This window comes from Morus notabilis, unplaced genomic scaffold (genome assembly GCF_000414095.1).
Source record: "Morus notabilis unplaced genomic scaffold, ASM41409v2 Scaffold1383, whole genome shotgun sequence".
In the NCBI taxonomy this organism is placed as follows: Eukaryota; Viridiplantae; Streptophyta; class Magnoliopsida; order Rosales; family Moraceae; genus Morus; species Morus notabilis.
Genome location: NW_010366099.1, coordinates 83,216 through 97,994, shown reverse-complemented (window position 1 = coordinate 97,994; position 14,779 = coordinate 83,216). Strand labels below are relative to the sequence as shown.

Sequence of the window (14,779 nt, the reverse complement as noted above, 5' to 3'; positions counted from 1 at the left end):
TCTAGCTTTTATAGGTTTGAGTTTAAATGAATAAAAAGGTCTTCAAAAGGGTGGAAATGGGAGCTAAATCAAACCATGAAACCGCTGCAGCGCAAATTCCATTCCGCTGTAGCGCGGACAGCGGAAAACTAGCCCCAGGTCCCTGCAGCGCCATTCTGGAAATTGAAGACCTGCTGCAACGGATTTGCCTGTTAAGGTTTTCTCAAAAATCTTAACGGCTCTGCAGCGGGAAAGTGATTCGCTGCAGCGCTCCATGCGTTATGCAGTCATTTAAGGCTTCATTTGCACTGATTTCAAGGAGAGTATAAATAGAAATGAGCTAAAAATCACAGAGGAGACTCTTGGAAACGCAAAAATAGAACCAAAAGAGGAAAATACGAGGTTTTGGAGAGCATGCTTGGAGATTGGACGGGAGCTTGAAAATTAGGAGCTTGTTCTTTAACGAGTTTTATTTCCTTCTTCTCCTTTCTCTTTTATCTTCTAGAATTTGTATTTTCCTTCATTATGTGTAGACCATGGATATGAAATTTGGATTGTTTATGGTTTATGCTATGGGATTCTTGATGTATACTTCTAACTAAACTTTTTAGAGCTTTTGATGTAGCTTTACTGTTGCTATGCTATGAAGATTTTATATGCTCGTTAATGAATTCTCACTTCAATCCATTTGTGTTTCTCTATGCTTATTGTCTAATTTGATTATCTATTGAATAAGATATATAGATGCGTGGATTTAGGCTCAGGAGAGTTACTTTCACATGATGGATTTGGGAAAGCACAACCTAGAGTTAGTTGAGTTTGGGATGCTAATTAATTCAGGTAATTAATATTAAGTTGCTTAATGGATGTGTTGATTTGCTCAGGCTAATAGGGATATTGTTTAATTGGGTCTTGCTAATGAATTGAGTGAAATTAGTTAACAAGTTTAAGAATCGGATTAGCATAACTCGGTAGGATGAAATCGGACCTTTAGCCGCCTTAATACCATCATAGTTTCCTTCGATCCCTTTTTATTTCTAAATTTCTTCTTCACTTTCTTTGTTAGTTTAATTCTATTGTTTTAATTGCTCTATTCACTCGAATTTAATTGCTTAAATAAAGTTATAGTTATTGTAATTGCAGTACTTAATTTAACTTGTAAAAACTCAATCTATGATAACTGTACTTAGATATACTTTATTACTTTTACGATTCGTTCACTTGCGAGCACACACATACTTCAATTGAAATCCAAAAGAATTTCGCAACATTACACACACGTACAAATCTCACCTTTAGTAATCGGCAATTGAATATCAACAAGAAACTAAAACTTATCATGAAGTTTGCTAAACCCAATTGAAAATAAACTGGAGGTAGATCCTAATCAGTACTTGCGTAGCGTTCTTACTCATTATTTTTAGGTTGTCGACTAATTTGTTGAAAGGATATTTTTCTTAGTTAACTAAAATTAGTTGCAAAAATCGTTATGACATGTAGAAAAAGATCGGCAACTGTTTCCCTAGAAAAACTGAACATCAAACAAACAACTGATCGAAAAGAAATAATAATTTCCAACTATAGTGATCACTCAAGTAAAGGGAAGTTAAATTAGTTTTCAACCACCCAAAAAATACAACATAAATTTAGCCGTTGAGGGAAAAAGAAAAAAGAAAAGAAAAAAGAATCAACCAATATGATCATTCAATGTTATTTGAACTGTAGATACATACCCAAAAGAGTGGGAGGTACTGTATTCTTACTCTGTCCATCGCTTTTATTTTTCAATCATTTGCTAATTTCCTATGGCAGTAGTTGTATGGATAAGAGTGGAAAAATCGTATTCATGAATCACATACATATCTGTTGATGCAATATTAGAATAGAAGCTGGTAGACGTCTCTCCTTTTGTTTTGTTATTTTTATTTTTATTTTTTGGTCATCTTCTTTTTACAGTGGACAATAGAAACTTTCAATTGAACTATTTGGCGTTGAGAAAATGGAGGTGCAGAAGCCCCAAATCCAAGTTCCAAGAGTTAAGCTGGGCAGTCAGGGATTGGAGGTAGGCTTGTTCTGTTTCTGCCAACTTTTTATTCTTCGTTATCTTTTATAAAATTTAGATGGGCAATCTCAATTTTTGCTAAAAGAAGTGGCAGAACAGATTACAGAGAATCTTGATTTAAACCCAGATGACATTACTTCTGAGGTTTCATGTTACAGGAATATCCATTTCAGAAAACTGCAACACTGCAAGATATATCAAATATGCATGGATAAAAGATTAGCTATTTTTACTCAAAGTTTTGGCGTCAAACTTTGGATCTCCCTAATTATGATGCTATTGGCTTTTCATCAATTCCTTCCTCTAGTTGAGGATCTTGCTTTGTTGGAATAATAAAAGCCCATATCTATTTAGGTACTTAATTTTTTATGAAGAAAAACTCACACACACCTAAAAAATGTGAGAAAATGTTTCCAAAATGCTACCAAATCGTCCCTGCAAAGTTGAACTGGGAAAAGGTATTCGACTCGAATTTATTTTATCTTTTACACAAGCCTACAAGATGATGCTCTCTTTGGAGTCTCTAATATTGTGTTACATGAATCGGGCCTGCACTTCCTACGGGCTTGGACTTCTATCTTTTGAAAATTGAATCGCTTAAGAAGTTGCACAATGTCCTTATAAGTTTATAATTATTCTTACTTTTAAATGATGTGAAGTTCAGGCTATTGAACTCATTATGCTAAATTCCTGATTCGTTTTTGCTTGATTCCACTTTCTTGGTCTTTGTTTCTAAATTTTGTGTATATTAGCATTAGAGCACTTAGACCAAAATCATTGGTCCCACAAAATGAATACGCCCAACTATAACAACTGGTTTTTTCTTTATTTACTAAACAATTATTTTGTTTTCATGTGTCATTGGCTCATGCATAATATATATATATATATATATATATATATATATATGTTTTGTTTCCTGAAAACTGATGTAATAACTTCAGGATATACCATTCATCTCAAATCTTAGCCACTAAATGATGAGAACAAACGATCTCGTCCATTTTAACATTCATGCTAAGGAGAATATTATGGTTTCCTCACACAATTCTTCATTCCCGTTTAATACGCAGGATAGGACAACATTGGATAGGAGTAATGGATTGGAATGTATAAGAAAGAATATGATTAAATTTTAGTTTAATCCAATCCCATGTTTGGTGTTATGTTATTAGGATAAGGGTGTTTTTGTAAAAAAATTTAAAATTTGAGATCAAATTGTAATTTTTCAAAACTTAAGGGGCAAAAACTTAGTCGTATCCAATTCTCCTTAATCCTGCACACCGAACAGTCCCTATGAAGAAGATAACTGATTTTCTTCCCATGGCTACCGTGCAGGTTTCTGTGCTGGGTTATGGGTGTGCAGGACTCTCCGGAATGCTAAACGCTCCTTTGCCTCATGAAGCTGGATGTCATATTATAAAGGAAGCTTATAATAGGGGTATAACCTTCTTTGATACAGCTGATGTATATGGGGGAAATGACAATGAGATCATGATTGGCAAGGTACTATAGTAGTAGCTTTCCGTATGCATAATTATGCTCGTGTGATTAAGCAGAAAGAATGCATTTCAACAACGTATTTACCAAAGATCATTGTATCCAGAGTACAAATTTTAATGCATAAAAATATGGCACCCTATAATATTGAGAAATGGAGGCACTCTTCTTGACATTTCAGGCTTTAAAGCAGCTTCCACGAAACAAAGTCCAGTTAGCCACAAAGTTTGGTGCTATTATCTCCGGGGATTTTCAATTTGATGTGAAGGGCACGCCTGAATATGTGAGGGAATGCTGCGAAGCTAGTCTTAAGCGCCTAGATATCGAGTACATCGATTTGTACTACCAACATCGTGTGGATACTTCGGTGCCTATAGAGGATACTGTAAGGACCTAGTGAAAATTTTTGGACCTTTCGAATGTACAGCATATGAATTTTTATCTCTCTGCTTATGTTTTCTTCAAAAATCTTTTGGTTTTGGTAGATGGGGGAGCTCAAGAAGCTGGTTGAGGAAGGAAAAATCAAATACATTGGGCTATCGGAAGCTAGTGTGGACACAATAAGAAGAGCTCACAGAGTTCATCCCATCACTGCCCTGCAAATGGAATACTCTTTATGGAGTCGAGAAATCGAAGATGAAATCATTCCACTTTGCCGGTTTGTTGATAAAAGTTTAGCTGTGATTTGTGCCTAATTCGAATCAGGACTTCTACTCACAAAGCTTTTGGAACTTCTTTTGCCTCCATTCACAGGGAGCTTGGCATTGGAATAGTAGCATATAGCCCCCTCGGCCACGGATTCTTTGGTGGGAAAGCAATTGTTGAAAGTTTGCCGAGTGAGAGTTTTTTGGTATGTGAACTCCTATTAAAGGTTTACCTTTGCAAGTTGTAGAGTTTAATAATTATAACAAAAAGAAGATATAGCATTATGCATTGGAACACAATAGTATTAAATATCAAATGTACTGTTTTCATACCTTTTATTCTTAAATATAGTATTGCCATTTCCATAAGAGAGTCTTATAATAGAGCTCACAATTTCTGTTTCTGACTTGTTTCATCTAGGACATGAGAAAATGCAAGTTATTGCCTACTGGAATATTCTAAATTGTGTACAAGTTAATGTCTTTGGTGTAGAGTGGGCATCCAAGGTTCACAGAACAAAATCTAGAGAAGAACAAAGTCATATATGCGCGGTTCGCTAACCTGGCTGCAAAGCATGGCTGCACTCCTCCTCAACTAGCTCTTTCGTGGCTTCTCCATCATGATATAGTCCCTATTCCTGGTATATAAATTCAACGCATTTGTTATTCTCTCTTTTGCTTACTGCACTCATAGTTCATGTTTGCATGATTTGTATATCTACATACCAGTAGTATGGTTTAGGGTTTATGTACAGCAATCCTAAAAGTCCAGACGGGGATATATCCCCGTCAGACCCAAGAAGTGGGCCCCACCGAGTCCGAGTGCGTGTGGGACCCACTCCTCGTGTCTGATGTGGATACCGCAGAAAAGGATTTCGTTTATGTGACTTTGTCACTGTGTGATGTTTACAGGGACAACTAAAGTTGAAAATATAGATGTCAATGTTGGATCAGTGGCAGTGAAGCTTACAAAAGAAGGTGTGAAAGAAATCAGCGATGCTGTGGCCGCACATGAAGTGGCTGGGGAAAGAGAGCACTCCTCTACGTCTAAATATGCCTGGAACTTTGCTAATACTCCACCAAAATAGTTGCCAACTGAAGAAATAAATAGCCTACACAAATGAATGAAGAATGAACAAATAAATTAAAAATACTTGTTTCTCAAAAGTCCTGTTGATGCATTATAGCAATCGAATTGGCAAGGAATTGAACAGAAAGCGCTTGATCATATTCTACTAGTTGAAACCACGTGCGGAAATCCCGTGTGAATATTCTAAGGGATTGTTCTTTTAGAGTTTAATTTGAGTATAATTCTTGAGTTGAATTTGAGTTAAACTTGTAACTTGAGTTTGTGTTTGGTTGTGTACATTTAAGTTATGGTTTGAGATAAGAATCTTTTTGAGTTTGTACTTGAGTGAGTTAAAATTTGAATTTATATTTAGATAGTATTTTAATAAAAATTCAATGCTGATGAAAAATTTTAATAGGGTATATGGGTCGGGTTTTATTCGTCTTTTCGTTGTCAACGCATAGAAAAAAAATCATCTTAATCAAAATTAAAACGAAAAAGTTATAACATTTTTAAGAATAAAAAAAATATTATTTATTAATTTGAGTTCGAGTTTTTAAACTCAAGTTCAAGGAAAAATTTGAACTTAAATTTTAGTCATAAATTTAAATTTGAACTCAAGTTTAAACTTAAATTTAAACTTAAAAGAACATAAACTCAAATAAAATTATAATTCAAAATTTTTTTTTGTTTTTGAGTTTTTCATTTAAAAGAAGAAGTCTTAAATAAGTGTATTAAATAAGTGTATTTCGTTTCAAAAGTTATGCTCGTCACATCACAGTGCATCGGGGCGGCCGAAGTCTTGAGCGTCAAGCGCGAGCAGCATGCATCAAGTGTGTTTGGTTGAAAGTAATGAAACGGAAAGGAAAGGCCATTCCACCCAATTCCATCAATTGGTTTTATTTTTTTGGTCAGAAAGGACTTTCCTACGGAAAGCTCATTCACTCAATTTGAGTGAATCGCCATTCACTCGAGAGGCAGTGGAAAGGCGTTTCCATTCAGCCTCATTAATTTTTTCTCCAAAATCTCCCCGATTGAGAGAGAGGAAGCCCTAGCCCCCATTACTTGCTCGACCAAACAGCATCAAGCTCCACAGGCCGCTACTCTCCTTCTCGCGACCTTTTTCTTCTTTTCTCCAAATCTCTGTGTCTCCTTTTCCTTTGAATCTCCTCCGCGGATTCGGATTTCCGACCGCGAGGACTTCTCTGATCTCGAACTTTTGCAATTCTTCCGCCTCCAAAGTATCGACAAGTCTGGCAATCGGACTATTCGAATCGTCGGAAAATACTTTCCCGGTAAACAAACACTCTTGGCTAAAAGCTTTTTGTTCTGTCCTTGATTTTGACTACGGGGTTTGGGTTGTTTATGCTTTTATGTCCGTTTTGCATATTTGAGTTTAATTTGAGTAATTGATGAGAAATTTATGGTATTTTCTAATTGGTTTCGGTTGGTGTATGGATTCTTATGGAAGATGGATTGTTTTGTCTGAAAAAAAGATGAGTTTTTTTTTTGAGGGATTTAGTTTCAGTAATTATTTATTTGTGAATTTTTTTGGGTTTAAATTGTTTTTGGATTGGGGCTTTATCAATCATTTTTGCCTTGAAATTGCAATTAACTTTCAGAGAGAAAAAGTTAATCCTTACAATTGTTATTATTAATATTTTTTATCCTCTATTTTCCTAGTTTTATTTCCTAATAGCCATTGTTGAGTTTGTAATTCAAGTTAATAGAGAGCAGTGCAAGAGAAAATTGGCCCAACGAAGGCATAAACTTGGAGTTACAGAACAGTGAGGAATTTTGCTTCTATATGGTAGGAAAAATGATGTGATTGGATGATATGAAAAATGTGTAGAAGGCGTTAGTCAAAGTAGTAATATTCTTGTAACATTTGTTTCACATGGCACCACTTTTGAACCCTTCTGAGATTCATGCCACTTCTGTGTTGTTTGTAGTTCCAGTTGTGACCGCGGAGCGTCTCAAGAGGTATATTCTCATAAATTATGCAGCGAGTTGCCAGAGTTGCCAGAAGGGCCATTCTCAATTGTTTATATGCATAGTACTGTATAGAAAGAGGATAATTCTCCTAGGATAACTATCCTGAGGTGGATTTGTGAATACCTTCTTTTTAATATTTAGGAGTAATTGTTTAGTTTCATTGAAAAAACATAACTGGATTACCTTTTGATATTGTAATGTATGTGCTATGCGTTTCTCTTTTGATATTGTAACTAATTAGGATTATGCTTCACTTTGTAAAATTGTATTAACTAAAAACTTGCTCAACTTAGAAGATGATGGATGCTATATATAGATGAATCTATTAGTTTTGGTGTATGACTATATTTTGGGATTATATATGTAGTTGAATGATATATTGGTTCATTTTTATTATTGACAGGGGGCAAAGTGATCATTTTACTCGATACATATCATGATAGACGTCAAAATTGATCATATTTGAGCATATGATAATTTATTATTACATAAAAATATCAACTAGTATTTTTTTTTTACCATTGAAATATAGTTTTTAAAGTTTATCCTTCAAATAAAATTTTTTTCAATAATTAAATTACTTTTTTACTATTTTAATCAATTACATATTGATTTTTTTATGATTATTAATCAAGAGTATTTTTGTCAAAATACAGTTTACTTCCATTTCATTGTCAACCCAACATCATACTCATGATTCATGTATTAATTCCATAACTTCAATCAAACTAAATAATCAGTTTATGATTTTAATACATTTTAATTCTATTATATTACTATTTTTATTACTATTTTTATTACCATTTTGCCACTGTAATTAAATGTATCATAAATGTTCGATCCGCCGGCAATATTATGACCGCGATTGTCACCGGGTAGGACTCATAAGAATTCTTTGTTACGGGGGATTTTTGCATTTTAAGGCACAAACAGAGCTCTTAGAGACGTGCTGCCTCAGTGTCACACAAAGATCAAACATTTGATACATTTCAATACACTATCAAAAACATGTTGCAGGACTATTGATTAAGAATTACATGAAATGTCAAGTGTGTTACACAATTATACGGAATTGTTTTTTTAATTAAAGTATAATTAATATTTACGCCATTTGACTCCCTGACACAACAGGCTATAATCTTTCCCTTTGCTAACACGTGACATTGCCAACACGTCACAACCTAAGGCTCACTATTTTAATAGATTTTGCAATCTCATAATAGGTGCCCTTTTATATATATATATATATTATAGGGAAATGATAAGAAATAAGTCAATATGAAAAGGTTAAAAAAGTATATAGGTTATTTTTTATAAAAATTAATAGGTCATAACTTGTTAAGTTATGATTTATAACCAGATAAGTTATGGACAAACTTGTTAAGTTATAGTTCATAACCAGATAAGTTATGGATAATAACTTGTCAAGTTATGGTTCATAACCAGACAATTTATGGACGAAAATAGTAATTTGGCCTATTTATTAACTTATGTAAACTATTAGCCTATTAATTTTAATTCATCTCAAATCTTGGCCTATTTTTCTCTTTCTCCTTATATATTATATATTATGTTAACGTAGTTTAAGATGTGATAAGGAAAATAATAATACTAACATTTATATATATAGACACACACTTATATTATTAGGATATTTATGACTATTTATTTTATCGATTCGAATTTAAAATTTAAATTTTACTATAATGAAAAGCTCTCAGAAATAGTCATATCTAATGCTATGTTTGGTAAGAAGGAAAGAAAATGGGAGGGAAAGGAAAATTAAAATGCATAGAAAATTAGAAGGAGAGAAAAGATTTTGATTTTCCCTTGACTTGTTTGGTATGATAGGGAAGAAATAAAATGAATCTACCTTCCATTATTTGGTATTGGAAGTGAAACTAAAGGGATGGAAAAATTATTATTGGTGTAATTACTTTTTTACCTAAATATTTTTTATTAATATTCTTTTCTAATAAAAGTATAAATAATACAGTATTCAACATCAAATTAACTCGAAAAATTCATGTAACTTGAACATATATTCCATCTATATTATGTATATATATACACACACATACATATATAAAGGTACAAAAACATAGTTTAACTTATATAGCATTAATGCACTGTAGCTATGAATGCACTGTGAATGAGATAAAGGTTTGTTGATCATCGATGTTTAATTTAATGTACTGAAATCTTTTATATGGATATCTTTAATCCTAGCTATATACACATATCAAAGTGGAGAGAGAAAGCCCATTGCCCATTTATCTCTTCTTTCTTGGAAAAAAAAAAAACAACGCCAACTTTTGGAGTCAAAATGAGGACAATTTAGTCATTTAGGTAGTTATTCACATTTTTCTTCCTAAAATCCTCTCACTTTTGGAGGGATTAAATATGGTGAGACCCACCAATTACAATTTCCTTTTAATTTTCTTTTCCTTCCTAATTTCCTTTCTACCAAACAAGTTAATTTATCAATTTTCATCTTAAAATCCCTCCAACATTTTCTTTCCTTCCACTTTTCATTCATACCAAACATAGTGTAACTTTTTTACTACAAAAAAAAATTGTCACATAAAGTCACATCTCAATTCGAATTAAAAACTCGAATCATCGAACTAAACAAGCCCTATATTATTAGGATATCCTGAAAAAGAATTTATCATGGCCTTATTCTAGAGCTAGCAATATGTTACCATCACTTTTTCACTTTGATTTCAATCATAGCTAATCTCTCAAAAGAATAGAAATAATTTTTAATTGTAGCTTTTAAAAGAATAGAAATAATAGGATCGTTAAAAGGTAAAAATTTAAACCGTCAGATTCAATTTAGCGCCTAAATAAAAATTTTAGACCGGTCTGATCTGGTCCAAAATCTCAAGGTTTAAGACTAGTCTGTTGGATCCTTAATCCAACATTGGGCTTATATGTAAATAATTATGTGTTGCGGGCTATCATATAAGGTTAAGCCTAATTAAAAGTGATCTACTAAGGTTTAGGTATTTTGGGCTTTAATGTATCTAATAGGGTGTGAGTCTTTAATGTGTAGAGACTTAAGGGTAATTTCTATTTTTATGATGGGCTAAAATAGAAATACCAAAAGATAATAGGGAAGTTATCAATAAATGACAGTTATGGTCCCCAGATCACACGTATTATTTCATTCATTCTGACATCTCATCATCAGAAAGAGTACATAGAGAAAGTTAAAGGGTCCTCTAGGAAAACATGTTGATCTGGAAGACAAACTGCACGACTCTAGAGAGAAATCAAGCAATATGGATTCAGGTACGCTTCCGCTTACAGATTTATTAATTCTTGATGATCTAACATGAATGTTCTTGGCTTTTGGGTGGTGGTTTTCACCAAATCTTTGATTTCTAACAAGTGGTATCAGAGCCTCTTCATATTGAATCATTGAGAATCGAATTTATTATCGATCTATCATGATATGTTTGGTGTTCTTGAATTTAACAATTTCAAGTTTGGAGTTGTTGAATTTTGAGAACAATTTTGGGCAATTTCGGATATAATTTTTCTTACGGTTATAGAACACTTTTCGGATAATTTTAGGAATTTGGGTTTATTAAACCCAAATCAACACTTTGGCCGGCGGTAGCTTCTGCCGCTGCCGGCTCTATGGATAAGGCACGGCCTTTGGCCACACCGGCAAGAGATAGCCGCGGCCTGTGGCCGCGGCAGTAAGGAGAAAGCAGCAGCCATGGCTGCCGCATAAGGAATTTAAAAAAAAAAAATTCTTCTGGATATTGAGCCGGCGGCCGTCCTTGCTGTCGCCGGCGTCTGGGTATTCCGGCGCAGCTCTTGGGCTGCCGAAAAAGATGAACCGTCTGGTCGAGGTTTCTGCAACTGGCGGCCGTTTGGCCGCCAGTTCACCTAGGGGTCGAACAGACCCCTAGGGTTTGAGATGCACGGGCCCAATGGGGCCCGTGACAGGAAGGGGGGGGGGGGCTAAGCCCCCAGCCATTTAAAAAAAAAAAAAAAAAAGGAATAAGGCCTTCTGGCCGTGAAGCGAACCATGGCTTAATTTGGGCCAGTGGCTTAAGTTAGCCCATTATAGTAAAAAAAAAAAAAAAAAAGGGCCTTGGGCCTTTAGGAATAGCAAGTGACCCATAAAGGAAAGGGTTACCATCAGTATCCCTCCGGATTAAAGAAGAGGGCTGGTTCAAGATCCGGGTTGGGTTTACCTGACCCGGTGCAGCCCCGACCCGATCAACACTGACTATTGACTTTGACCTAAAAATTTTTTATTTTATTTTTTTATTTTTATTTTTTTGGTCATTTTGGTGCAATTTTAAATTCAGATATTGGTATGGTTATATATATTTTGTAATGAATTAATTAAAGCAACATGTCACCAAAGTGACCTCTCTTGTGGAAATTAATTTGTTTTAGAATATAAACAGTTGTGTATATATAACTTATGTGAATATTGATCGGCCTAAAGGAAGATCAATATTTAACAGAATTACATGTGCACCTGTGGTAATAAACGCGTGATAATAATTCAGTTTTACATGTGAACAATAAATCAGCCCAAAGGAAGATTTATTGTTTGGCGTGTTTCTTATTATCAGTGTTTGATTACTACCTACACCAAGATATCACTTACAAGTTAACATTTTGTCCAAAGATGAAATGTTAATGGAGTGCCCGGTATCTTGAGATGGGGTTTACCTTTATTTGAATTTAATTTTTGTTTTGGGACTTATGTGAGCTTGTTTTGTTTGTTTGTTTGTTGTTCTCTGTTTAGCTATGACTCCTGCTAATATTACTGCCAACATCAACTTTATTCCTATGCTGAATGGCTCTAACTTAAGTCATGGCAAGAGAACCTCTTGATAGTTCTCGGAGTCATGGATCTCGACCTTGCGTTAAGGGTTGATTCTCCTCCACCTCTTAGGGATAAGAGTACCTCTGATGAAAAGAGGGATATGGAAAGGTGGGAAAAATAAAATCGCATGTGTATGATGATCATGAAGAAGGCCATTCCAGAAGCATTCAGGGGCATAATGTTTGATAAAATTACTACAACTAAGGAGTTCCTTGCGGACATTGAAAAGAGGTTTGTCAAGAACGAAAAGGCTGAAATAGGTACGCTCTTGACAAGTCTAATTTCAATGAGGTATAGGGGCAAAGGCAATATCAGGGAGTACATCCTAGAGATGTCTCATCTTGCTTCAAAATTGAAAGCACTTAAGCTTGAACTCTCTGAGGACTTGTTGGTGCATCTGGTTTTGATATCCCTTCCGGCATAGTTTAACCAGTTTAAGGTGAGCTACAATTGTCAGAAAGAGACTTGGTCTCTAAATGAGCTCATATCACACTGTGTTCAGGAAGAGGAAAGGCTAAAGCAAGATAAGGCAAAAAGTGCTCACCTAGCCTCAACCTCTAAGGACAAGGACAAGGGAAAGAAAAGGAAGAAGGAAGCTGCATATACAGCACCTCAAAAGAAACAACAGAAGAAACCGGTTGAACCGGAAGGTACAGGTTGTTACTTCTGTGGAGTTGAAGGGCATAGAAAGAAGCATTGCACCAACTATCACGCATGGCGTGCTAAGAAAGGTATGCTTCTTAGTTTGGTTTGTTATGAGGTTAATTTAACTTCGGTACCTAGACACACGTGGTGGATAGATTCTGGTGCAACAACTCACATCAGTGTGTCTATGCAGGGTTGCCTGAGTTGCCGAAAGCCAAGTGATGGTGAAAGATACATTTATGTGGGCGATGGCAAGACAGTTCAAGTTGAAGCAATAGGAAAATTTAGATTATTATTAAAGACTGAATTTTATTTGGATCTTAATGAGACATTTATTGTACTGTCTTTTAGACAGAATTTGATTTCTATTTCTGCTTTGGACAAATCTGGTTATTCTTGTTCATTTGGGAATGGAAAATTTAATTTGTTTCATGATTCAAAATTGGTTGGTTCCGGTTCTTTGTCAGGTTATGATAATCTTTATTTAATTGATACAATTACTTCATTTAATGAATCCCTGCAATTAAGTACACGAGGTATAAAGAGAAAATTAACCAGTGAGAATTCGGCTGCGTTATGGCACAAGATATTAGGTCATATCTCCAGACGGAGAATAGAAGGACTTGTGTCAGACAAAATTCTAGACCCCTTAGACTTTACAGATTTTGATGTTTGTGTTAACTGTATAAAGGGGAAACAAACCAATAAAAGGAGATTTGAAGCCAATAGGACTTTGGACGTCTTAGAATTTATACATACGGACATTTGTGGGCCATTCCCTATCGTTGCTTGGAATGGTCAATAATATTTTATAACGTTCATAGACGATTTTTCTAAATATGGCTACATATATCTCATTCATGAAAAGTCACAGTCGCTAGATATGTTCAAAAATTATAAGGCTGAAGTTGAGAACCAACTCAGTAAAAGAATCAAAAGTGTCAGATCTGACCGTGGTGGTGAATACTATGGTAGATATGACGGTTCAGGTGAACAACGTCCAGGACCGTTTGCTAAGTTCCTAGACGAATGCAGTATCGTCCCACAGTACACTATGCCGGGTTCGCCCACTATGAATGGTGTTGCTGAAAGACGAAACAGGACGCTTAAGGACATGGTGAGGAGTATGATTTGTCATTCAACCTTACCAGAATCACTCTGGGGAGAAGCGCTTAAGACTGCAGCATATATCCTTAACAGGATTCCAACTAAAGCGACTGCCAAGACCCCTTACGAGCTTTGGACGGGGAAGAAGCCTAGTTTAAAACACTTGCATGTTTGGGGATGTCCAGCTGAGGCAAGGCCTTACAGGCCTAATGAAAAGAAACTGGACTCAAGGACGATGAGTTGCTATTTTATTGGATACTCTGAAAGATCTAGGGGGTACAAGTTTTATGATCCCACGACTAAGTCGATTTTTGAGTCAGGAAATGCCCGATTCTTTGAGGATGTTGAGTTTGCGGGGGGAGATACAGTTAGGGACTTTGTCTTCGAAGAGGAATATGTTGATATTCCCACAGGTGCTATTGACATTGATCGGGATCTCATTTCTGACCTTGTTCAAGACAATGTCAGAGAACCTCCCATACAAGAAGTTGTTCTAGAAGAACAAACTCTACCACTTCAAGAACCTATTATGCCATTAAGGAGGTCCACTAGAGAAAGGAGAAGTGCGGTGCCAGATGACTACATTGTATTTCTCCAAGAACATGAGGTAGACATTGGAGTGATGAAAGATGATCCGATCAACTTCCGTCAAGCCATGGAAAGTTCTAACTCTCAGAAGTGGATTGATGCCATGAATGAGGAGATTAAGTCCATGAAGGACAATGATATGTGGGATCTTGTCCCATTGCCAAAAGGAGCGAAACCCATTGGTTACAAATGGATATTTAAGACCAAGAGGGATTCGAAAGGCGATGTGGAGAGGTATAAGGCGCGTCTTGTCACAAAGGGCTTTACACAAAAGGAAGGCATCGACTATAAAGAGACTTTCTCTCCGGTTTCTTCAAAAGACTCTTTCA

General features: G+C 35.3%; 1 protein-coding gene across 1 annotated transcript; it reads left to right on the top strand.

Moving 5' to 3' along the window:
- Positions 1-1,804: 1,804 nt before the first annotated feature.
- On the top strand, positions 1,805-5,500 carry LOC21396505 (perakine reductase). The gene is made up of 7 exons (XM_010109413.2): positions 1,805-2,041; positions 3,380-3,547; positions 3,723-3,926; positions 4,027-4,199; positions 4,295-4,391; positions 4,679-4,826; positions 5,098-5,500. The coding sequence occupies exons 1-7, from the start codon at positions 1,979-1,981 to the stop codon at positions 5,271-5,273; spliced, it is 1,029 nt and encodes a 342-aa protein (XP_010107715.1). The 5' UTR covers positions 1,805-1,978; the 3' UTR covers positions 5,274-5,500.
- Positions 5,501-14,779: the final 9,279 nt, after the last annotated feature.

What these genes read in the sequence shown, in the direction of transcription:
- LOC21396505 (XM_010109413.2), top strand. Translation starts at nt 1,979, where the DNA reads ATGGAGGTGCAGAAGCCCCAAATCCAAGTTCCAAGAGTTAAGCTGGGC. An exon ending in TGGGCAGTCAGGGATTGGAG is followed by an intron (nt 2,042 to 3,379) that starts GTAGGCTTGTTC and finishes GCTACCGTGCAG; the next exon opens with GTTTCTGTGCTGGGTTATGG. An exon ending in GAAATCATTCCACTTTGCCG is followed by an intron (nt 4,200 to 4,294) that starts GTTTGTTGATAA and finishes CTCCATTCACAG; the next exon opens with GGAGCTTGGCATTGGAATAG.